The sequence below is a fragment of the Bombina bombina genome, chromosome 6 (assembly GCF_027579735.1).
Source record: "Bombina bombina isolate aBomBom1 chromosome 6, aBomBom1.pri, whole genome shotgun sequence".
In the NCBI taxonomy this organism is placed as follows: domain Eukaryota; kingdom Metazoa; phylum Chordata; class Amphibia; order Anura; family Bombinatoridae; genus Bombina; species Bombina bombina.
This window is the reverse complement of record NC_069504.1, coordinates 101,475,637-101,501,723: the sequence shown is the minus strand read 5'-3', so window position 1 is coordinate 101,501,723 and position 26,087 is coordinate 101,475,637. Positions and strand designations below refer to the sequence as shown.

The 26,087-nt window shown below is 41.5% G+C and overlaps 1 protein-coding gene across 3 annotated transcripts in view; it reads left to right on the top strand.

Moving 5' to 3' along the window:
- PHTF2 (putative homeodomain transcription factor 2) overlaps nt 1-26,087 on the top strand; it is a 522,887-nt gene that overhangs the window by 275,464 nt on the left and 221,336 nt on the right. For 2 of the 3 annotated variants that reach the window (XM_053716526.1, XM_053716524.1), the window contains exons 3-5: nt 8,489-8,545; nt 8,954-8,965; nt 24,418-24,487. In XM_053716526.1, coding sequence (XP_053572501.1) covers nt 8,489-8,545; nt 8,954-8,965; nt 24,418-24,487 — 139 coding nt within the window. The remainder of the gene's footprint in view (nt 1-8,488; nt 8,546-8,953; nt 8,966-24,417; nt 24,488-26,087) is intronic. The other variant, XM_053716525.1, reaches the window with a different exon arrangement.

Genomic DNA, 26,087 nt, shown 5'->3' with positions numbered 1-26,087 from the left:
AAGATTATCTGCAAACCAGATAAAGAAAGAGGCATTCCTAAGCTGCGTACAAGATCTCCTTGTAATGGGAGTGATCCATCCAGTTCCGCGGACGGAACAAGGACAGGGGTTTTATTCAAATCTGTTTGTGGTTCCCAAAAAAGAGGGAACCTTCAGACCAATTTTGGATTTAAAGATCCTAAACAAATTCCTCAGAGTTCCGTCATTCAAGATGGAAACTATTCGAACCATTTTACCCATGATCCAAGAGGGTCAGTACATGACCACAGTGGACTTAAAGGATGCCTACCTTCACATTCCGATTCACAAGAATCATCATCAGTTCCTGAGGTTTGCCTTTCTAGACAGGCATTACCAATTTGTAGCACTTCCATTCGGGTTGGCTACAGCCCCAAGAATTTTTACAATGGTTCTGGGCTCACTTCTGGCGGTCCTAAGACCGTGAGACATAGTGGTGGCTCCTTACCTGGACGATATCCTGATACAGGCGTCAAGCTTTCAAATTGCCAAATCTCATACAGAGATAGTTCTAGCATTCCTGAGGTCGCATGGGTGGAAAGTGAACGAAGAAAAGAGTTCTCTATCTCCTTTCACGAGGGTTTCCTTCCTAGGGACTCTAATAGATTCTGTAGAAATGAAAATTTACCTGACGGAGTCCAGGTTATCAAAACTTCTAAATGCTTGCCGTGTTCTTCACTCCATTCCGTGCCCCACGGTGGCTCAGTGCATGGAAGTAATCGGCTTAATGGTAGCGGCGATGGACATAGTGCCATTCGCGCGCCTGCATCTCAGACCGCTGCAATTATGCATGCTCAGTCAGTGGAATGGGGATTACACAGATTTGTCCCCTCTACTAAATCTGGATCAGGAAACCATAGATTCTCTTCTCTGGTGGTTATCTCGGGCCCATCTGTCCAAGGGTATGACCTTTCGCAGACCAGATTGGACAATTGTAACAACAGATGCCAGCCTTCTAGGTTGGGGTGCAGTCTGGAACTCCCTGGAGGCTCAGGGTTCATGGACTCAGGAGGAGAAACTCCTCCCAATAAATATTATGGAGTTAAGAGCAATATTCAATGCTCTTCTGGCTTGGCCTCAGCTAGCAACACTGAGGTTCATCAGATTTCAGTTGGACAACATCACGACTGTGGCTTACATCAACCATCAAGGGGGAACCAGGAGTTCCCTAGCGATGTCAGAAGTCTCCAAGATAATTCGCTGGGCAGAGACTCACTCTTGCCACCTGTCAGCGATCCATATCCCAGGTGTAGAGAACTGGGAGGCGGATTTTCTAAGTCGTCAGACTTTTCATCTGGGGGAATGGGAACTCCATCCGGAGGTGTTTGCTCAATTGGTTCTCCATTGGGGCAAACCAGAATTGGATCTCATGGCGTCTCGCCAGAACGCCAAGCTTCCTTGTTACGGATCCAGGTCCAGGAACCCAGAAGCGGCACTGATAGATGCTCTAGCAGCGCCTTGGTTCTTCAACCTGGCTTATGTGTTTCCACCGTTTCCTCTGCTCCCTCGTCTGATTGCCAAAATCAAACCGGAAAGAGCATCGGTGATATTGATAGCGCCTGCGTGGCCACGCAGGACCTGGTATGCAGACCTAGTTGACATGTCATCCTTTCCACCATGGACTCTGCCTCTGAGACAAGACCTTCTAATACAAGGTCCTTTCAATCATCCGAATCTACTTTCTCTGAGACTGACTGCATGGAGATTGAACGCTTGATCCTATCAAAGCGTGGCTTCTCAGAGTCAGTAATTGATACCTTAATACAGCCACGAAAGCCTGTCACCAGGAAAATTTACCACAAGATATGGCGTAAATATCTTCATTGGTGTGAATCCAAGAATTACTCATGGAGTAGGGTTAGGATTCCTAGGATATTGTCCTAGCTCCAAGAGGGTTTGGACAAAGGATTATCAGCTAGTTCTTTAAAGGGACAGATTTCTGCTCTGTCTATTCTTTTACACAAGCGTCTGGCAGAAGTTCCAGACGTTCAGGCATTTCGTCAGGCTTTAGTTAGAATTAAGCCTGTGTTTAAACCTGTTGCTCCTCCATGGAGCTTAAACTTGGTTCTTAAAGTTCTTCAAGGGGTTCCGTTTGAACCCCTTCATTCTATTGATATCAAACTTCTTTCATGGAAAGTTCTTTTTCTGATGGCTATTTCCTCGGCTCGAAGAGTCTCTTAGTTATCTGCCTTACATTGTGATTCTCCTTATCTGATCTTTCATTCCGATAAAGTTGTTCTGCGTACAAAACTTGGGATTTTACCTAAGGTGGTTTCTAACAAGAATATCAATCAAGAGATTGTTGTTCCATCATTATGTCCTAATCCTTCTTCAAAGAAGGAACGTCTTTTGCATAATCTAGACGTAGTCCGTGCCTTGAAGTTTTACTTACAGGCTACTAAAGATTTTCGCCAAACATCTAACCTGTTTGTTGTTTACTCTGGACAGAGGAGAGGTCAGAAGGCCTCGGCAACCTCTCTTTCTTTTTGGCTTTGGAGTATAATCCGTTTAGCCTATGAGACTGCTGGACAGCAGCCTCCTGAAAGGATTACAGCTCATTCTACTAGAGCTGTGGCTTCCACCTGGGCCTTTAAAAATGAGGCCTCTGTTGAACAGATTTGCAAGGCTGCAACTTGGTCTTCCCTTCATACTTTTTCCAAATTTTACAAATTTGATACTTTTGCTTCTTCGGAGGCTGTTTTTGGGAGAAAGGTTCTACAGGCAGTGGTTCCTTCTGTCTAAGTTCCTGCCTTGTCCCTCCCATCATCCGTGTACTTTAGCTTTGGTATTGGTATCCCACAAGTAATGGATGATCCGTGGACTGGATACACTTAACAAGAGAAAACATAATTTATGCTTACCTGATAAATTTATTTCTCTTGTAGTGTATCCAGTCCACGGCCCGCCCTGTCCTTTTCAGGCAGGTCTAAATTTTAATTAAACTACAGCCACCACTGCACCCTATGGTTTCTCCTTTCTCGGCTTGTTTCGGTCGAATGACTGGATATGGCAGTGAGGGGAGGAGCTATATAGCAGCTCTGCTGTGGGTGATCCTCTTGCAACTTCCTGTTGGGAAGGAGAATATCCCACAAGTAATGGATGATCTGTGGACTGGATACACTACAAGAGAAATAAATTTATCAGGTAAGCATAAATTATGTTTTTTCATATGTGTCCCTTTTTAAAGCAGCAATATGGTCACCCTAAGTGTAATGTATTATTTAAGCATTCCTATATAATTTCCAAACTCATTATATACTCCAGGAGTAAACATTTAATAACCTGTTATTATTTATGGTATTAAGGTTTAAATTTGCAATACAGACACAGATTTAACCGTTGTGGTTTATAACGTCTTTATTAAACTTAAAGTGAAATAAAAAAAAGTTTCATAAACAAACAGAAGTGCAATTTTAAAATATAAAAAAACAACAACCTGTAAACTTTATTGGCTGTAACACCATTGCACATATTACCCAATATAAGAGCTTTACCAGTTCTCTGTTAATAATTAAAACAAATATCAAGTAACTCAGCACAGCAAAAGGTTTCTGCAGCTAGCACAGGCACAGCATAACTTTAAACTCATACTCGTGGGTTATTCTTATTTCTATAGGAAGAATCAATTGATTGTTCACAGATTGGAAAAAATTTCGGCAACGGAATTAACACTGCTCTATAACTTCCAAACTCATTATATACTCCTGGAGTAAAGGTTTATTAACCTGTTTTTATTTATGGTATTTAGGTTTAAACATATAATACAGATTTAACAGATTTAACTGTTGTGGTATATAACGTGTCTTTATCTTAAAATGAAATAAAACCAAGTTTCTTAAATAAACAAGAAGTTAGCCTTGCTTTTTTAATTTTCCAAAAGAGCTGTAATTAGATATAGATTGATTATAACACCTTGAATAAAGTGTTAATTTTGACAGCAGACTTTGATTTAGTTTTAGTCATAGTCTATTTTAGTTTGTTGTATTTTAGTCATCAGAATTTCTTTAGTTTTATTGTCATTTTAGTCTAGTCTTAGTCGACGAAATTAACACTGGTGAATACTTAGGATATTTTGAGGTAAAATATCTTTCTTTTTTTACATAGAGATGCTCAGGTGATATTTTCTATTCGGCTTTTTACAGCTATGCTTCATCACTTTCAAGTGTTTCAACATTTGGGTGTCATGGCCCTTTAAGTGAAATCTCATGAGATCACAGTAAAAGAGTTCATGACCTCAGCACTGCTGATGCTGATTGGCTGCTCTTCATTTCTTCATTTTTTTTTAATTTTTTTTTACCTGCAGCTGGGCAGTAACTGAGTAACTTTTTACACAGAACTTACTCTGGTGAGCTGAGGAGATTGTGAGGTAAAATATCTTCCTTTTTTACATAGAGATGCTCAGGTGATATTTTCCTGTCAGCTTTTTACAGTTATACTGCATAAGTTTCAAGTGATTTAGCATATGAGTATTATGTCCCTTTAAGAGCAGAAGTTCGCATCATAGTAACAAAAATAATAATAAATATCCTATATAATAATTGGCCAAGTATGTTTGTCAGATGCAGTCATGCACAGTAGAGACTGCACGTGACAAACATACCTGGCCTTCAGCTGCAGAGTAGTGCGCACTGCGGAAGCTGCCTGGTGGGGGTGTGACCGGCGGCAGGCGTGCCGTGATGGGGGTGTGGCCGGCGGGCGTGGTAGACATGAGGGGGCGTGGCCGGCAGGCGTGATGGGGCATGGCCGGCGGGCGTGAGGATGGGGCATGGCCTCGCGGGAGCGCGCGGCCGGCGGGAGAGACCAAAACAGAGGTAGGAAGGAAAGAAAGAAAGCGAGCAGAAGAGGGGGGAAGAGCAAAAGAGGGAGAGAGAGCACAAAAGAGGGGGAGAGAGAGCTCAAAAGAGAGGTGGGAGAGAGAGAGAGAGGGGGAAAGAGCGCAAGAGAGGGGGAGAGCTCAAATGAGAGGGGGGAGAGAGAGCGCAAAAGAGAGGGGGGAGAGAGCGCAAAAGAGAGGGGGAGAGAGCGCAAGGGGGAGAAAGCACAAAATAGAGGGGGAAGAGAGCGCACAAAAGGGGGGGGGGGGAGAGCGCAAAAGAGTGGGGGGACAGAGAGCTCAAAAGAGAGGGGGGGAGAGTGCACAAAAGAGGGGGAGAGAGAGTGCAAAAGAGAAGGGGGAAGAGAGCGCAAAAGAGGGGGGCAGAGAGCAGATGAGGGGGGGAAGAGAGAGCGAGCAAAAGAGGTGGGAGAGAGCGAGCAAAAGAGGTGGGAGAGAGCGAGCAAAAGAGGTGGGAGAGAGCGAGCAAAAGAGGTGGGAGAGAGCGAGCAAAAGAGGTGGGAGAGAGCGAGCAAAAGAGGTGGGAGAGAGCGAGCAAAAGAGGTGGGAGAGAGCGAGCAAAAGAGGTGGGAGAGAGCGAGCAAAAGAGGTGGGAGAGAGCGAGCAAAAGAGGGGGGAGAGAGCGAGCAAAAGAGGGGGGACAGAGCGAGCAAAAGAGGGGGGACAGAGCGAGCAAAAGAGGGGGGACAGAGCGAGCAAAAGAGGGGGGACAGAGCGAGCAAAAGAGGGGGGAGAGAAAGAGCAAAAGAGGGGGGAGAGAGAGAGAGCAAAAGAGGGGGGAGAGAGAGCAAAAGAGGGGGGAGAGAGAGAGAGCAAAATAGGGGGGGAGAGAGAGAACTCGAAAGAGAGGGAGGAGAGAGCGAGCAAGGGTTGGAACCGCGGTACCTAAAAAATTGGCCCGTGTACACGGGCTTTAGGACTAGTATTTTATAAATTCATATCTAAATTGTGATAGTAATAATCCCCACTCATATATGCAGAGTTGAGCTTGTATGCTTGTTCTAACTGGCTTTAAATGATGTGATAACTGCTTTTTATGTTCTGTGCTCATAAATAAGTTGTGTTTTTATTTAATTATTTATTGATGTTACTCAGCAAATTCCTTCTATGTTTACAATGATTTCTTATAGCCTCACAGTCAGATATCTAAAAGGAACGTGAAATCCAAAAATGTTCTTTAATGATTCGGAGAATACAGGTTTTAGACCATTTTTCAATTTACTATTATCAATTCTACTTCATTCTTTTGATATCCTTTGTTGAATGAGTAGCAATGCACTACTGAGAGCTAGCTGAACACAGGTGGGCCAGTGACAAGAGGCATATACTGTATGTGCAGCCACCAAACAGCAGCAAGCTCCCAGTAGTGCACTGCGGCTCCTGAGCCTACCTAGGTATGCTTTTCAACAAAGGATACAAAGAGGGTTCAGTAAATTAAATAGAAGTGGATTGAAAAGTTGTTTAAAATGTATGCTCTGTCTGAATGTTGATTTTTTTTTTTTTGTGTATTTCATATCCCCTTTTAATGACAAGGAAATACAGTAGAATTGCATCACAAACAAATACTTACTGTGACTTTTAAATGAGCAGTTTTTTATTCTGACAAATTTAAAAATGTCCTTACATATAACGGCACCTTGTATGACATGACAGCCATCAACCAATCACAGACTCGTATGCATGCACTATGGACTCTTACACACACGATCAGTAAGAGCTGTTTCCTTATAAAATGTGTTTAAACTTTCATGATTCATAAACAGAATGAAATTTTAGTTTGGAATTTATTGTCCCTTTAATTTGACCTACATTACTGAAGTACACAGTGTTTTAGTTAAAGTATATTATTTTTCTATACTAAATATCAGATCTGGTTCATAAGTGAGCATCTTGTTTTCTTCTATCTGTGGAATAGAAATTTAAATGTTGAATAACATCTAAATAGTATTAAAATATGGTGTTTTCTAGGATTCCTGATATTTACTTATGGGTGCAATTCATTACTATTTGAGTAGATTTGAACTGATTATTACTTAGCACAGAGCTTTCCAAACTTTTCATGTTGGCGACACACTTAAACCTACATAATTTCGCGACACAGTAATTCAGTTGTACTAGCAAAAAGGAGGTGAAACTAACTTGTTTTAAGAGATACGGACACATACATAAATTATATAATAACAAAATGTATTTACAAGTAACAGTAAGTATGTGCAAGAATTAAAAAAAAGTTTAACACCACCAATTGCTACTTACTATTTTAATGGGATGTATGAGGTTGATGGGATGAACACAATTTCTGAATATTTGGTGGAATATTATATAAAGACACTTGCATTTCATCATCAAGCATTTTTAAGCTTCCACTTCCTATCCATATATCAAGAGCAGGAGCAGCAATGCACTACTGGGAGCTAGTTGAAAAAAAAAAAACCCTACTGACTTCAGCTCATCGTTTAAGCTGCCGCCCTCAGAGCTCGGTGAGTCCGATTGACTACTGCCCATGCTGCAAACACACTGCTGTCCCACTCACTGACTATACATGCAGTCACGAGCCAATTAAGGAGAATACATGTGCAGTCAGGAGCCAATGTGCCGCCAATGGGAATAGTTTCAGTTCCCACTGAGCTGCGCCAATAGGTTAAGATGATCTGTCCCCCCCTAGGTATCAATCATATGTCAACCATGTGGTATGCGTAGCAGGCAGGCGGAAAGTCGTAAACCAAAAAAAAAATGTAAAAAAAAATTTGTGCTGAAGCAGGGACACACCTACACACTGCTGCCGACACACTAGTGTGTCCCGACACACAGTTTGGAAAGCACTGACTTAGCATATTGTGTGTGTGTGTCTGTGTCTGAAATGCATTGTGTGTTTTAAACCTCTATAAAAAAGGGTTGTTTCATATACAAACATAAACCTTAAGGAGCAGCGCTTACATATAACTCGTTATCAAAGCAATTGTCTTGTTAGATAATTTCTGTACTGACTGTACAGCATACAGCAATTTCAAATGATTGGTAACACCTCTAACACACGTTTGTACATTTCATTCTTAGATTTATTGTGCATTCAACTGCAAATTTGTAAGAACACTATTTAAACATGTTTAAATGTTTGTTTTGCATAGAAAGGGTATAGTGAAAACTATTTTTTATTGTTTTGTTTTTTAACTAACAGTGGGTGCAGGTCTGGGCCCAGCTAGTCCCTGGTAAAAAAAAAGCTCATTGTCCCCATTTAAATGCAATAATAATTTGCATTGTTGCCTGCTGAAAAGTATATTAAAGTTAAATTTACAAATCTCTTTGCTACCACTGCAAAAGGTAGAAAAAACATAGTTGCTAAATTACCGTACTTTCATAACCTGACTATTTGCTAACTGCAGCATGTTGTAAATACATATTTCTTATTAGAGGTGAAATGTTTTATACCGTTTGCTGCATTTCACTGACACCTTGTTAATATCATCAGATTATTGGGTAAAATTAGTGTAGCCTCTTATGAAAATGGTAACTGTACATATTTGTTTGTAACGTCCCACTGTACTGTTTAAAAACTACATTTATTCAGTTGGAGCTTTTAGTACATATTTTGTCCTTACAATCCTAAATCATTTCTTTCTTTTTTTTTTATTTAAGATTGGAGCGTATGACCAGCAAATATGGGAAAAATCTGTGGAGCAAAGAGAAATCAAGGTAAGACGTTTGTTTTATTGAGTTTTTTGTGGTGTTTTGTTTTTGTTCTTACTTCTTGAAGTTAGTTTATTCAATATTCATAAACGTTAAATATTTTTTCCATAAAGTTTGATATAGCAGAAAGCATTTTAGTGTTGATGTGTCTGTATATGTGCAGCAACTCTCTTTCAGATACCTGCAGTGTAACCTAGTTTGCTGTGTAATAAATCTGTTATAATAATATATTTTTAAATAATATTATGAATGAATTCATGTTGCTAAATTAAGCTATAGTCAGGATCGATGTGTACATCTTTCTTTTGTTTAATATTTAAAGGATTATTGATAAGGTTGTTTTCTAAATCGTCTTAACTATAACACGCTTCCCTAATTCACCTTTTTGACAACATTTTCCCTTGGTGGTGTCAGTTCATTAGACTGGTAAGTAACCTGGGCCTGCAGCAATTGCGGTTTGTGTGGCTAACAGAGAATGATTTGAGCCTGTATTGCATAACTCTAAACATAATCACGCTTGAAGAATAATTTGGTTGGGTCCCCTGCAGATGTGTCTTCAATACTGAATGACCATTTCCCAGCAGTGACTCCTAGAATAAAAAAAAAACCTGCTTTAGGGCATGACTATTACTTTGCTTGAGTAATACATGTCGCTCTTTTTCATATTTAATCTTAACACTGGATTTTTAACGTGTGTAAGCATTCCCTGTAATTAAAGTGCCTTTCTGCTGAGATTTATATGGTGAGCAGCTGTTTCTGCATGTTGAATTAACCTGTTTGGAATTAAGCAGAACCTGTCACGTGTTGTAGTGTCTGTCTTTAGTTTGTCAGTTTTCATTGATACAGTTACCTTTAGTTGAAGGTCTGGATCCTAGAGGCAGGGAATAACTTGCACTTACGTATGTTTCTGCCAGGAAGCGCGTTAAGTGAGAAAGGTTCAGTGCTGAAGGATCATTTGAATTTAGTGTCAACTACAAGGCCAAGTTTTGTGGGTCAATAAAAGTGACAAAGAGAAAGTAATATAGATAACATAATACACAAGACAAGTCCGGGGGACTAGTTGAGACCAGGAGCAACAGCAGGCAAGGAGCTAAGTAAGGAAAGCAAGAAGGCACTCCAAAGACGTTTTCTGGACCAAGGTAGTCTGACAACAGAATTTACAAGCACTAAAGATTGCACTGAATTTAGTAGGGGTAGACTTAACAAGGATGATAAACCTAAGTGGGAAAATGTGTCATCCTACACAAAATCTGACGCCATCACCATTATCAAGTTTAAAGTTGAGCATCATCTCACCTCTGCTTGTAGAGTGTGGCAAAACCGGACACTAACAATCATGGGTTGGCCTCTGGATTCCTTACTTTTTTATCTCCAGTTGTGAAGGTTAAACCCCTAGTTAACAGTGAACATTGTGTCAAGTAAAATGTGTTTACTTATTAGAACATTTTATTGCTTCATTATTAGGTCTTTTTTATGAAATACATTTCTAAAGTCTTAAGAAAATGCCACAATGCTAGAGATCCCAATACGATTTGTTTGCTTTATTGATTTTCCTTTATTTGAATGAGCTGCTTTACTGAAGAACACAGACATACTCTAAAGAAAAACAATAGCTGCTTTGTTTTTATGTTGTGCTTGTGTAACCCAGGCTTTACCTAGATAGAAACAGAATCTGTTTTTAACTAAGGAATAAATCCTGCATCTCACATTCATTTTCCTTGTTAGTTGTTAGGAATATCATAGTAACTATACATGAATTATTCTGATAAAGTACAAAAACTTCACAGTAATCAATTATATACTGACAAGCAACACTAACTAATAGCTACATATTAATACTGATAAATAATATATATGTGTATGTGTACCTGAATCTATAAGTAAATTCACATGGTCAATTTTACCCCTATATTATATAGCACAGACATATGTGATTAATATGCAATATCAAAATGGTGAATTTTCCCAGGCAATTGTCCTGACAGTAGTCTAATTGGGCACGTTTGCTACAAGCCAGTGCTTTTATGTGTGATAATAGCGTGGCCGATGGATAATATTCCGACAGACAAGTGGCCGTCGATCGTCTAGGGTTGCTGTGTTTCTTGTTCAGAGAGAAATTGCCTGGTATTTCGGCGCTGGACTGACCCTAATAGGCGGGATCAGACTGATATACTGCAGGAGAATTCTTCTCTGTGACAAGCATTACTGGGCTAAAAGAAGCTGCACCCAGGTGATAAATCGCCATAGAACAGGCTAACAATGGTATTGAGCCGGTTGTTCGTTCCTGTGCGTGCGCTTCTCTCTGTGTGTATTAAGTGGCCGTCGGATAACAGTCCGTCCACGAGATAGATCGATCGATAGATTTGATATATATATATATATATATATAAATATATATATATATATATATATATTTGTTGATCACAGTTTAAGGGTATTCAATTCTGCATCTTTTTCTATGGTGAATTGCATGTGTGATGGTAAAAGCAAAGCAGTGGTGCACTTATTTTGGTACAAGTGAAGGAGTAATGATAGCAACATAGATGGCATGTTGTGATTAATCCAAAAGTTGAAAAAATATTAAGGCTTAACTATTGTGTGTGTGTGTGTGTGAGATAATGTGTAATATTGTGTGGGACAGTGTACTTATTAGTTTCTGTCATGCAAATTAAAGGGACAGTGTACGCCTAGAATTGTTATTGTTTAAAAAGATCTACTAATCCCTTTAGTACTCATTCCCCAGTTTTGCACAACCAACACAGTTATATCAATACACTTTTTACCTCTGTGATTACCATGTATTTAAGCCTCTGCAGACTGCCCCCTTATTTCAGTTATTTTGACAGACTTTTATATTTTAGCGAATCAGTGCTGACTCATAAATAACTCCACGGGAGTGAGCTCAATGTTATCTATATGGCACACATGAACTAGCTCTGTCTAGCTATGAAAAAACCTGTCAAAATGCACTGAGATAAGTGAGGGGGCCTTCAAAAGCTTATACATTAGCATATGAGACTACCTAAGGTTTAGCTTTCAAGTTTCAACAAAGAATGACAAAGCGAACAAAGCAAAATGGATGATAAAAGTAAATTGGAAAGTTTTTTTAAAATTACATGCCCTATCTGAATCATGAAAGTTTTAATTTTGTCTAGACTGTCCCTTTAAGGCTATTCTTCTACTATATATAATACATTGTGGCACACACATTTATTGCACACGCATGTGTGTGTCAGCAAGTCAGTTTTCTAAAATGTCCTTGTTTTGTCTGATCAGTAGCTCCACTGGTGTGACTAATTAAAGGTAGTACTTTAATACATTCTTAAGAGCACGGCAGCGTGTTTAACCCCTCAAAGGAATTTAGAGCATGTATTTTTTATTATGACCCTTTAACCTGAGGACATATGGAAATATCCTTTAAAAGTGTTAGGCTGAAGTTGAGAAACAGTGATGTAGTAAGCATATCAAGCACAATATATATTCACTGTTCTTTATCTGCATGGAAATTTACATTATTAATAGGTAGCCAGTCTCACTGTTAATATGAGAAGCCTTCACCCTCTGAGAGTTACTGCCACTGGTTTCTGCCCATACCCACCAGTGCTGGTCTTAATAACTTACAGCAAAAGGACTGTCATTAATTAATTTTCTATATAAAAAAAGGAATGAAACATTTCTTCTATAAGTAGTTATATTTGTCTGCAGTTGAAACAGCATAAACATCTACAAATGAGACCAGAAACCTACACATTCTGCTCTATGCAGATTTTGACTAAGTCTGACAGTGTATTGTATGAAGTCAGACAAGAAATGCAGCCAGGGAGTTTGACTCATTTCTCCTGTTAAGTGTAGTCAGTCCATGGGTCATCATTACTTATGGGATATTAACTCCTCCCCAACAGGAAGTGCAAGAGGATCACCCAAGCAGAGCTGCTATATAGCTCCTCCCCTCTACGTCACACCCAGTCATTCTCTTGCACCCAACTAATAGATAGGATGTGTGAGAGGACTGTGGTGATTATACTTAGTTTTTATATCTTCAATCAAAAGTTTGTTATTTTAAACGGCACCGGAGTGTGTTGTTTTCTTCTCAGGCAGAATTTGAAGAAGAATCTACCTGAGTTTTGTATGATCTTAGCCGACGTAACTAAGATCCATTTGCTGTTCTCGGCCATTCTGAGGAGTGAGGTAAACTTCAGATCAGGGGACAGCGGGCAGGTTCACCTGCAAAGAGGTATGTTGCAGTATATTATTTTCTAAGGAATGGAATTGACTGAGAAAATACTGCCAATACTGATATAATGTAAGTACAGCCTTAAATGCAGTAGTAGCAACTGGTATCAGGCTGATATGTATGTATGTTTACACTTTAGTATTCTGGGGAATGGCACTTCACTGGAATAATACTGTATGCATATAACTTTTAGCCTAACTTGCAGTGTGAACGACTAGCAGCAGGCTTTTAATGACATTTCATAAATTAGATTTTAAACGTTTGCTGGCATGTTAAATCGTTTAATTATCTGAGGTACTTGGTGAAAAATTGTTTTGGGCGTTATTTTCCACATGGCTGTCGTTTATTTTAAAATAAAACAGTTTCTCTGAGCTTCCCTCACTGTTGTATGTGAGTGGGAGGGGCCTATTTTGGCGCTTTTGCTACGCATCAGAAATTCAGTCACAAGTCTGCCTTCTCTCCCTGCATGATCCAGAACGTCTCCACAGAGCTCAGGGGTCTTCAAAACTTATTTTGAGGGAGGTAATCACTCACAGCAGACCTGTGAGACTGTGCTTTGACTGTGATAAAAACGCTTATATTTTCAATTATTATACGTTTTTTCTGATATTAAGGGTTAATCATCCATTACTAATGAGTGCAATCCTTCGCTAAATTTATGCTTTTACCGGGTAAATTTGGTTTCTCCAACATAGGTGTGTCCGGTCCACGGCGTCATCCTTACTTGTGGGATATTCTCTTCCCCAACAGGAAATGGCAAAGAGCCCAGCAAAGCTGGTCACATGATCCCTCCTAGGCTCCGCCTACCCCAGTCATTCTCTTTGCCGTTGTACAGGCAACATCTCCACGGAGATGGCTTAGAGTTTTTTAGTGTTTAACTGTAGTTTTTATTATTCAATCAAGAGTTTGTTATTTTAAAATAGTGCTGGTATGTACTATTTACTCAGAAACAGAAAAGAGATGAAGATTTCTGTTTGTATGAGGAAAATGATTTTAGCAACCGTTACTAAAATCCATGGCTGTTCCACACAGGACTGTTGAGAGGAATTAACTTCAGTTGGGGGAACAGTGAGCAGTCTCTTGCTGCTTGAGGTATGACACATTCTAACAAGACGATGTAATGCTGGAAGCTGTCATTTTCCCTATGGGATCCGGTAAGCCATGTTTATTAAGATAGTAAATAAGGGCTTCACAAGGGCTTATTAAGACTGTAGACTTTTTCTGGGCTAAATCGATTCATTATTAACACATATTTAGCCTTGAGGAATCATTTAATCTGGGTATTTTGATAAGATTATATCGGCAGGCACTGTTTTAGACACCTTATTCTTTAGGGGCTTTCCCAAATCATAGGCAGAGCCTCATTTTCGCGCCGGTATTGCGCACTTGTTTTTGAGAGGCATGACATGCAGTCGCATGTGTGAGGAGCTCTGATACATAGAAAAGACTTTCTGAAGGCGTCATTTGGTATCGTATTCCCCTTTGGGCTTGGTTGGGTCTCAGCAAAGCAGATACCAGGGACTGTAAAGGGGTTAAAGTTAAAAACGGCTCCGGTTCCGTTATTTTAAGGGTTAAAGCTTCCAAATTTGGTGTGCAATACTTTTAAGGCTTTAAGACACTGTGGTGAAATTTTGGTGAATTTTGAACAATTCCTTCATATTTTTTCGCAATTGCAGTAATAAAGTGTGTTCAGTTTAAAATTTAAAGTGACAGTAACGGTTTTATTTTAAAACGTTTTTTGTACTTTGTTATCAAGTTTATGCCTGTTTAACATGTCTGAACTACCAGATAGACTGTGTTCTGAATGTGGGGAAGCCAGAGTTCCTTCTCATTTAAATAAATGTGATTTATGTGACAATGACAATGATGCCCAAGATGATTCCTCAAGTGAGGGGAGTAAGCATGGTACTGCATCATTCCCTCCTTCGTCTACACGAGTCTTGCCCACTCAGGAGGCCCCTAGTACATCTAGCGCGCCAATACTCCTTACTATGCAACAATTAACGGCTGTAATGGATAATTCTGTCAAAAACATTTTAGCCAAAATGCACACTTATCAGCGTAAGCGCGACTGCTCTGTTTTAGATACTGAAGAGCATGACGACGCTGATAATAATGGTTCTGAAGGGCCCCTAAACCAGTCTGATGGGGCCAGGGAGGTTTTGTCTGAGGGAGAAATTACTGATTCAGGGAACATTTCTCAACAAGCTGAACCTGATGTGATTACGTTTAAATTTAAGTTGGAACATCTCCGCATTCTGCTTAAGGAGGTATTATCCACTCTGGATGATTGTGACAAGTTGGTCATCCCAGAGAAACTATGTAAAATGGACAAGTTCCTAGAGGTCCCGGGGCTCCCAGAAGCTTTTCCTATACCCAAGCGGGTGGCGGACATTGTAAATAAAGAATGGGAAAGGCCCGGTATTCCTTTCGTCCCTCCCCCCATATTTAAAAAATTGTTTCCTATGGTCGACCCCAGAAAGGACTTATGGCAGACAGTCCCCAAGGTCGAGGGAGCGGTTTCCACTTTAAACAAACGCACCACTATACCCATAGAAGATAGTTGTGCTTTCAAAGATCCTATGGATAAAAAATTAGAAGGTTTACTTAAAAAGATGTTTGTTCAGCAGGGTTACCTTCTACAACCAATTTCATGCATTGTCCCTGTCGCTACAGCCGCGTGTTTCTGGTTCGATGAGCTGGTAAAGGCGGTCGATAGTGATTCTCCTCCTTATGAGGAGATTATGGACAGAATCAATGCTCTCAAATTGGCTAATTCTTTCACCCTAGACGCCACTTTGCAATTGGCTAGGTTAGCGGCTAAGAATTCTGGGTTTGCTATTGTGGCGCGCAGAGCGCTTTGGTTGAAATCTTGGTCAGCTGATGCGTCTTCCAAGAACAAGCTACTTAACATTCCTTTCAAGGGGAAAACGCTGTTTGGCCCTGACTTGAAAGAGATTATCTCTGATATCACTGGGGGTAAGGGCCACGCCCTTCCTCAGGATCGGCCTTTCAAGGCCAAAAATAAACCTAATTTTCGTCCCTTTCGTAGAAACGGACCAGCCCAAAGTGCTACGTCCTCTAAGCAAGAGGGTAATACTTCTCAAGCCAAGCCAGCTTGGAGACCAATGCAAGGCTGGAACAAGGGAAAGCAGGCCAAAAAACCTGCCACTGCTCCCAAGACAGCATGAAATGTTGGCCCCCGATCCGGGACCGGATCTGGTGGGGGGCAGACTCTCTCTCTTCGCTCAGGCTTGGGCAAGAGATGTTCTGGATCCTTGGGCGCTAGAAATAGTCTCCCAAGGTTATCTTCTGGAATTCAAGGGGCCTCCCCCAAGGGGGAGGTTCCACAGGTCTCAGTTGTCTTCAGACCACATAAAAAGACAGGCATTCTTACGTTGTGTAGAAGACCTGTTAAAAATGGGAGTGATTCATCCTGTTCCATTAGGAGAACAAGGGATGGGGTTCTACTCCAATCTGTTCATAGTTCCCAAAAAAGAGGGAACGTTCAGACCAATCTTAGATCTCAAGATCTTAAACAAGTTTCTCAAGGTTCCATCGTTCAAAATGGAAACCATTCGAACAATTCTTCCTTCCATCCAGGAAGGTCAATTCATGACCACGGTGGATTTAAAGGATGCGTATCTACATATTCCTATCCACAAGGAACATCATCGGTTCCTAAGGTTCGCATTCCTGGACAAGCATTACCAGTTCGTGGCGCTTCCTTTCGGATTAGCCACTGCTCCAAGGATTTTCACAAAGGTACTAGGGTCCCTTCTAGCTGTGCTAAGACCAAGGGGCATTGCTGTAGTACCTTACTTGGACGACATTCTGATTCAAGCGTCGTCCCTTCCTCAAGCAAAGGCTCACACGGACATCGTCCTGGCCTTTCTCAGATCTCACGGATGGAAAGTGAACGTGGAAAAGAGTTCTCTATCTCCGTCAACAAGGGTTCCCTTCTTGGGAACAATAATAGACTCTTTAGAAATGAGGATTTTTCTGACAGAGGCCAGAAAAACAAAACTTCTAGACTCTTGTCGGATACTTCATTCCGTTCCTCTTCCTTCCATAGCGCAGTGCATGGAAGTGATAGGTTTGATGGTAGCGGCAATGGACATAGTTCCTTTTGCGCGCATTCATCTAAGACCATTACAACTGTGCATGCTCAGTCAGTGGAATGGGGACTATACAAACTTGTCTCCGAGGATACAAGTAAATCAGAGGACCAGAGACTCACTCCGTTGGTGGCTGTCCCTGGACAACCTGTCACAAGGGATGACCTTCCGCAGACCAGAGTGGGTCATTGTCACGACCGACGCCAGTCTGATGGGCTGGGGCGCGGTCTGGGGATCCCTGAAAGCTCAGGGTCTTTGGTCTCGGGAAGAATCTCTTCTACCGATAAATATTCTGGAACTGAGAGCGATATTCAATGCTCTCAAGGCTTGGCCTCAGCTAGCGAGGGCCAAGTTCATACGGTTTCAATCAGACAACATGACAACTGTTGCGTACATCAACCATCAGGGGGGAACAAGGAGTTCCCTGGCGATGGAAGAAGTGACCAAAATCATTCTATGGGCGGAGTCTCACTCCTGCCACCTGTCTGCTATCCACATCCCAGGAGTGGAAAATTGGGAAGCGGATTTTCTGAGTCGTCAGACATTGCATCCGGGGGAGTGGGAACTCCATCCGGAAATCTTTGCCCAAGTCACTCAACTGTGGGGCATTCCAGACATGGATCTGATGGCCTCTCGTCAGAACTTCAAAGTTCCTTGCTACGGGTCCAGATCCAGGGATCCCAAGGCGGCTCTAGTGGATGCACTAGTAGCACCTTGGACCTTCAAACTAGCTTATGTATTCCCGCCGTTTCCTCTCATCCCCAGGCTGGTAGCCAGGATCAATCAGGAAAGGGCGTCGGTGATCTTGATAGCTCCTGCGTGGCCACGCAGGACTTGGTATGCAGATCTGGTGAATATGTCATCGGCTCCACCATGGAAGCTACCTTTGAGACGAGACCTTCTTGTTCAAGGTCCGTTCGAACATCCGAATCTGGTCTCACTCCAGCTGACTGCTTGGAGATTGAACGCTTGATCTTATCGAAGCGAGGGTTCTCAGATTCTGTTATCGATACTCTTGTTCAGGCCAGAAAGCCTGTAACTAGAAAGATTTACCACAAAATTTGGAAAAAATATATCTGTTGGTGTGAATCTAAAGGATTCCCTTGGGACAAGGTTAAGATTCCTAAGATTCTATCCTTCCTTCAAGAAGGATTGGAAAAAGGATTATCTGCAAGTTCCCTGAAGGGACAGATTTCTGCCTTGTCTGTGTTACTTCACAAAAAGCTGGCAGCTGTGCCAGATGTTCAAGCCTTTGTTCAGGCTCTGGTTAGAATCAAGCCTGTTTACAAACCTTTGACTCCTCCTTGGAGTCTCAACTTAGTTCTTTCAGTTCTTCAGGGGGTTCCGTTTGAACCCTTACATTCCGTTGATATTAAGTTATTATCTTGGAAAGTTTTGTTTTTGGTTGCAATTTCTTCTGCTAGAAGAGTTTCAGAATTTTCTGCTCTGCAGTGTTCTCCTCCTTATCTGGTGTTCCATGCAGATAAGGTGGTTTTACGTACTAAACCTGTTTTTCTTCCAAAAGTTGTTTCTAACAAAAACATTAACCAGGAGATTATCGTACCTTCTCTGTGTCCGAAACCAGTTTCGAAGAAGGAACGTTTGTTGCACAATTTGGATGTTGTTCGCGCTCTAAAATTCTATTTAGATGCTACAAAGGATTTTAGACAAACATCTTCCTTGTTTGTTGTTTATTCCGGTAAAAGGAGAGGTCAAAAAGCAACTTCTACCTCTCTCTCTTTTTGGATTAAAAGCATCATCAGATTGGCTTACGATACTGCCGGACGGCAGCCTCCCGAAAGAATCACAGCTCATTCCACTAGGGCTGTGGCTTCCACATGGGCCTTCAAGAACGAGGCTTCTGTTGATCAGATATGTAGGGCAGCGACTTGGTCTTCACTGCACACTTTTACCAAATTTTACAAGTTTGATACTTTTGCTTCTTCTGAGGCTATTTTTGGGAGAAAGGTTTTGCAAGCCGTGGTGCCTTCCATCTAGGTGACCTGATTTGCTCCCTCCCATCATCCGTGTCCTAAAGCTTTGGTATTGGTTCCCACAAGTAAGGATGACGCCGTGGACCGGACACACCTATGTTGGAGAAAACAGAATTTATGTTTACCTGATAAATTACTTTCTCCAACGGTGTGTCCGGTCCACGGCCCGCCCTGGTTTTTTAATCAGGTCTGATAATTTATTTTCTTTAACTACAGTCACCACGGTATCATATGGTTTCTCCTATGCAAATATTCCTCCTTAACGTCGGTCGAATGACTGGGGTAGGCGGAGCCTAGGAGGGATCATGTGACCAGCTTTGCTGGGCTCTTTGCCATTTCCTGTTGGGGAAGAGAATATCCCACAAGTAAGGATGACGCCGTGGACCGGACACACCGTTGGAGAAAGTAATTTATCAGGTAAACATAAATTCTGTTTTTTATAACTAATCCGGTTTATTGTTATTCAACTGTCATAGTTTTTTTCTGTGCTTCTTAAAGGCACAGTAACGTTTTACATATTGCTTGTAAATTTAGTTGAAAAGTATTTCCAAGCTTGCTAGTCTAATTGCTAGTTTGTTAAACATGTCTGACTCAGAGGAATCTCTCTGTTCAATATGTGCAAAAGCCAAGGTGGAGCCCAATAGAAATTTATGTACTAATTGCATTGATGCTACTTTAAATAAAAATCAATCTGTACATGTTGAACATCATTCACCAGACAACGAGGGGGAAGTTATGCCGACTAACTTGCCTCACGTGTCAGTACCTGCATCTCCCGCTCGGGAGGTGCGTGATATTGTAACGCCAAGTACATCAGGGCGGCCATTACAAATCACTCTACAGGACATGGCTAATGTTATGACTGAAGTTTTGTCTAAATTGCCAGAACTTAGGGGTAAACGAGATCACTCTGGAGTGAGAACAGAGTGCGCTGATAATGCTAGGGCCATGTCTGATACTGCGTCACAATTTGCAGAACATGAGGACGGAGAGCTTCATTCTGCGGGTGACGGATCTGATCCAAATAGACTGGATTCAGACATTTCAAATTTTAAGTTTAAGCTAGAAAACCTCCGTGTACTGCTAGGGGAGGTATTAGCGGCTCTGAATGATTGTAACACAGTGGCAATCCCAGAGAAAATGTGTAGGTTGGATAAATATTTTGCGGTACCGACGAGTACTGACGTTTTTCCTATACCTAAGAGACTTACTGAAATTGTTACTAAGGAGTGGGATAGACCCGGTGTGCCTTTCTCACCCCCTCCTATATTCAGAAAAATGTTTCCAATAGACGCCACCACACGGGACTTATGGCAAATGGTCCCTAAGGTGGAGGGAGCAGTTTCTACTTTAGCTAAGCGTACCACTATCCCGGGGGAGGATAGCTGTGCTTTTTCAGATCCAATGGATAAAAAGTTAGAGGGTTACCTTAAGAAAATGTTTGTTCAACAAGGTTTTATATTGCAACCCCTTGCATGCATTGCGCCTGTCACGGCTGCGGCAGCATTTTGGTTTGAGTCTCTGGAAGAGACCCTTGACTCAGCGCCAATAGATGAGATTTCACACAAGCTTAAAACCCTTAAGCTAGCTAATTCATTTATTTCTGATGCCGTAGTACATTTAACTAAACTTACGGCTAAGAATTCCGGATTCGCCATTCAGGCACGCAGAGCACTGTGGCTAAAATCCTGGTCAGCTGATGTTACTTCTAAATCTAAATTACTTAACATACCTTTCAAGGGGCAGACTTTATTCGGGCCCGGTTTGAAAGAAATTATCGCTGATATTACAGGAGGTAAAGGCCATGCCCTGCCTCAAGACAGAGCCAAACCTAGGGCTAGACAGTCTAATTTTCGTGCCTTTCGTAACTTCAAGGCAGGAGCAGCATCAACTTCCTCTGCTCCAAAACAGGAAGGAGCTGTTGCTCGCTACAGACAAGGCTGGAAACCTAACCAGACCTGGAACAAGGGCAAGCAGGCCAGAAAACCTGCTGCTTCCCCTAAGACAGCATGAAGTGAGGGCCCCCGATCCGGGAACGGATCTAGTGGGGGGCAGACTTTCTCTCTTCGCCCAGGCTTGGGCAAGAGATGTCCAGGATCCCTGGGCGTTAGAGATCATATCTCAGGGATATCTTCTGGACTTCAAAGCTTCTCCCCCAAAAGGGAGATTTCATCTTTCAAGGTTGTCAACAAACCAGATAAAGAAAGAGGCGTTTCTACGCTGTGTACAAGATCTTTTACTAATGGGAGTGATCCATCCGGTTCCGCGGTCGGAACACAGACAAGGGTTTTACTCAAATCTGTTCGTGGTTCCCAAGAAAGAGGGAACCTTCAGACCAATCTTGGATTTAAAGATCCTAAACAAATTCCTAAGAGTTCCATTGTTCAAAATGGAAACTATTCGGACAATCTTACCCATGATCCAAAGAGGTCAGTACATGACCACAGTGGATTTAAAGGACGCTTACCTTCACATACCGATTCACAAAGAACATTACCGGTATCTAAGGTTTGCCTTCCTAGACAGGCATTACCAGTTTGTAGCTCTTCCATTCGGGTTGGCTACGGCTCCAAGAATCTTCACAAAGGTTCTGGGCTCTCTTCTGGCGGTACTAAGACCGCGAGGAATTTCGGTGGCTCCGTACCTAGACGACATTCTGATACAAGCGTCAAGCTTTCAAACTGCCAAGTCTCATACAGAGTTAGTACTGGCATTTCTAAGGTCGCATGGGTGGAAAGTGAACGAAGAGAAGAGTTCTCTCTTACCACTCACAAGAGTTCCCTTCTTGGGGACTCTTATAGATTCTGTAGAAATGAAGATTTACCTGACAGAAGACAGGTTAACAAAGCTTCAAAATGTTTGCCGTGTCCTTCATTCCATTCAACACCCGTCAGTGGCTCAATGCATGGAGGTAATCGGCTTAATGGTAGCGGCAATGGACATAGTTCCTTTTGCACGCCTGCATCTCAGACCGCTGCAATTGTGCATGCTAAGTCAGTGGAATGGGGATTACTCAGATTTGTCCCCTACTCTGAATCTGGATCAAGAGACCAGAAATTCTCTTCTATGGTGGCTTTCTCGGCCACATCTGTCCAGGGGGATGCCCTTCAGCAGGCCAGACTGGACAATTGTAACAACAGACGCCAGCCTACTAGGTTGGGGCGCTGTCTGGAATTCCCTGAAGGCTCAGGGATCATGGACTCAGGAGGAGAGTCTCCTTCCAATAAACATTCTGGAATTGAGAGCAGTTCTCAATGCCCTTCTGGCTTGGCCTCAGTTAACAACTCGGAGGTTCATCAGGTTTCAGTCGGACAACATCACGACTGTAGCTTACATCAACCATCAAGGAGGGACAAGGAGTTCCCTAGCGATGATGGAAGTATCAAAGATAATTCGCTGGGCAGAGTCTCACTCTTGCCACCTGTCAGCGATCCACATTCCAGGAGTGGAGAACTGGGAGGCGGATTTCCTAAGTCGACAGACTTTTCATCCGGGGGAGTGGGAACTTCATCCGGAGGTCTTTGCCCAAATACTTCGACGTTGGGACAAACCAGATATGGATCTCATGGCGTCTCGCCAGAACGCCAAGCTTCCTTGCTACGGGTCCAGGTCCAGGGACCCGGGAGCGGTCCTGGTAGATGCTTTGACAGCACCTTGGACCTTCGGGATGGCTTATGTGTTTCCACCCTTCCCGATGCTTCCTCGTTTGATTGCCAGGATCAAACAGGAGAAAGCATCAGTGATTCTAATAGCGCCTGCGTGGCCACGCAGGACCTGGTATGCAGATCTAGTGGACATATCATCCTGTCCACCTTGGTCTCTGCCTCTGAGACAGGACCTTCTAATTCAGGGTCCTTTCAAACATCAAAATCTAATTTCTCTGAAGCTGACTGCATGGAAATTGAACGCTTGATTTTATCAAAGCGTGGATTTTCGGAGTCAGTAATCGATACTTTAATACAGGCTAGGAAACCTGTTACCAGGAAGATTTACCATAAGATTTGGCGTAAATACTTACACTGGTGCGAATCCAAGAGTTACTCATGGAGTAAGGTTAGGATTCCTAGGATATTGTCTTTTCTACAAGAGGGTTTAGAAAAGGGTTTATCTGCAAGTTCTTTAAAGGGACAGATCTCAGCTCTGTCCATCCTTTTACACAAACGTCTGTCAGAAGTTCCAGACGTTCAGGCTTTTTGTCAGGCTTTGGCTAGGATTAAGCCTGTGTTTAAGACTGTAGCTCCACCGTGGAGCTTAAACTTAGTTCTTAACGTTTTACAGGGTGTTCCGTTTGAACCCCTTCATTCCATTGATATCAAGTTGTTATCTTGGAAAGTTCTGTTTTTAATGGCTATTTCCTCGGCTCATAGAGTCTCTGAGTTATCAGCCTTACATTGTGATTCTCCTTATCTGATTTTTCATTCAGATAAGGTAGTTCTGCGTACTAAACCTGGGTTCTTACCTAAGGTAGTTACTAACAAGAATATCAATCAAGAGATTGTTGTTCCATCATTGTGCCCTAACCCTTCTTCAAAGAAGGAACGACTTCTACACAATCTGGACGTAGTCCGGGCCCTGAAATTTTATTTACAGGCAACTAAAGATTTTCGCCAAACTTCTTCCCTGTTTGTCGTTTATTCTGGTCAGAGGAGAGGTCAAAAAGCTTCGGCTACCTCTCTCTCTTTTTGGCTTCGTAGCATAATACGTTTAGCCTATGAGACTGCTGGACAGCAACCTCCTGAAAGGATTACAGCTCATTCTACTAGAGCTGTGGCTTCCACTTGGGCCTTTAAGAATGAGGCCTCTGTTGAACAGATTTGCAAGGCTGCAACTTGGTCTTCTCTTCATACTTTTTCCAAATTTTACAAATTTGACACTTTTGCTTCTTCGGAGGCTGTTTTTGGGAGAAAGGTTCTTCAGGCAGTGGTTCCTTCCGTATAAAGATCCTGCCTGTTTCTCCCGTCATCCGTGTACTTTAGCTTTGGTATTGGTATCCCATAAGTAATGATGACCCGTGGACTGACTACACTTAACAGGAGAAAACATAATTTATGCTTACCTGATAAATTCCTTTCTCCTGTAGTGTAGTCAGTCCACGGCCCGCCCTGTTTTTTATGGCAGGTCTAAATTTTAATTTATACTCCAGTCACCACTGCACCCTATAGTTTCTCCTTTCTCGTTTGGTTCTCGGTCGAATGACTGGGTGTGACGTAGAGGGGAGGAGCTATATAGCAGCTCTGCTTGGGTGATCCTCTTGCACTTCCTGTTGGGGAGGAGTTAATATCCCATAAGTAATGATGACCCGTGGACTGACTACACTACAGGAGAAAGGAATTTATCAGGTAAGCATAAATTATGTTTTTATAGCTTAATTAAGTATCTAATATTGGTTAAACTTTACACAGAAAATGACATCCTAGCGTAACCTTACTTCCTTGCCAAATTGTGATCGATCAATTCTGCAAACCATGTTTCACGTCTCATTTTTCATGATTCCTCTTTGCATTTCTTTTTTTTTTTTTTTTTTTTTTGCAGGGTTTAAGAAACAAACCAAAGAAAACAGGACATGTCAAACCAGATCTCATTGACGTGGACCTTGTCAGAGGTATGACCACGCTTGAGCGTCACCTATTTTCATTAATGTTGTTGCCAATGAAATTTCAATAACAGCAACACAGAAAACATCTAGATTTAATTAAAAGAAAATAAAGCATTTTAAGAATGTACATTTTTCAGTGTCTGTCTAAATAAATGTGTGCATGTTTTGAATACATAACATTTTAAAAGGACATTAAAGAGACAGTCTACACCTTAGTCATCTTAAAGTCTTACCTTTATATTAAACTGCAAATAGTCTCCTACACTCTATATCATGCAGCAAGAACAGTAAAAGTTATTTTAAAATGAATATTGTTTCTGGCCTTTTTTTTTTACCATTCCTGCTGCATGATATAGAAAATGTGCAGCAGACTGTTTGCAGTTTAGTCTTAGGTAAGACTTTAAGATTACTTAGGTATAGACTGTCCCTTTAAATTCATTTTGTTTATGCATTAAAAAATATTCACTGTATTGCAAAAGATCTGTGTACAAAATAAATGTCTTAAAAAACAATTAAAACTTGTTCTGTTAGAAAAATATGCATTGTTTTGCTAGCCTGGGACGCACTCCTTGTAAAACCTCTGGAATGTGGTTTATCTTACTTCTTTTGCTGTGGCCAATTAGGGAAATATATAAAGTGCCTGAACATATGATCCATACATAGATCAGTATGTAGGAGTTTCATGGTTCTGCAGTCTTCTCAGAGTAAAATTACAGTAAAAGTAGGCACATTTATTTCATAAAATCACTGAGTGTGTCGGCACCTGTCGTTCAATTAAAGGGACTGTAAACTTTTGTTTAGTTAAAACATAATGTTTAAGTACAACATGATAATTAATTTATTATACAAATGCAGAGAAAAAGCGCAGTGGAAGCGTTTAAAACATTTATAATAATTATTGCCAACATAGCCTTTTCTGGCCGCCTATCTAAAAAACCTTTTTTTCCAATAGTTCCGTCAGACAGCCAGAATCCAACTGCCGTTCGAACGTCCGTCTTCTTTTTTCCTCAGAGCGCGCGTTCCCTCTTGACTTGCGCATGCGCACTGCAATACAGAGTTCATTATACACAGAATCGCAATGCTTCCTAGTGCATTGCGATTCTGTGTTTCTGATAGAGCGGTCAGTATTTGCGCATGCGTGAAGTAAGACAGAATGCGCGCTCTGGGTATAGAGATGGGAGGAGGAAGTCTATTAGGTGACGTAACTGCCCTGCAGCACTGACTTTGATATAGATTTTACTCAGGCTGCATGGGCGGACAGAGGAGGTAAAAAAAAAATAAAAAAAAATTATTGTGTTTTAATCGCTTCCGTTGCGCTTACACTCTGCAAACTATAATGATTATATTGAGATGATAAAAATAAATAAATATAGTGCTTAATAATTAAGAAAGTTTACAGTCCCTTTAAAGTCATTGGCCAATTTCTTGCTCTGTATTTCAATGAGCTTTGTCGGATGTACTGACAAAATAACCTGTAAGCACTCCTATAGGCTTTCCTTCCCCCCCCTCACCTCACTTCCGTTTCTCCGGTTACAAAAGAAATTTTCCTCCGCTCTAATGAGTAGCCTGTCCACAGGAAACAATAACGACCCTTAATGCCGCTTCT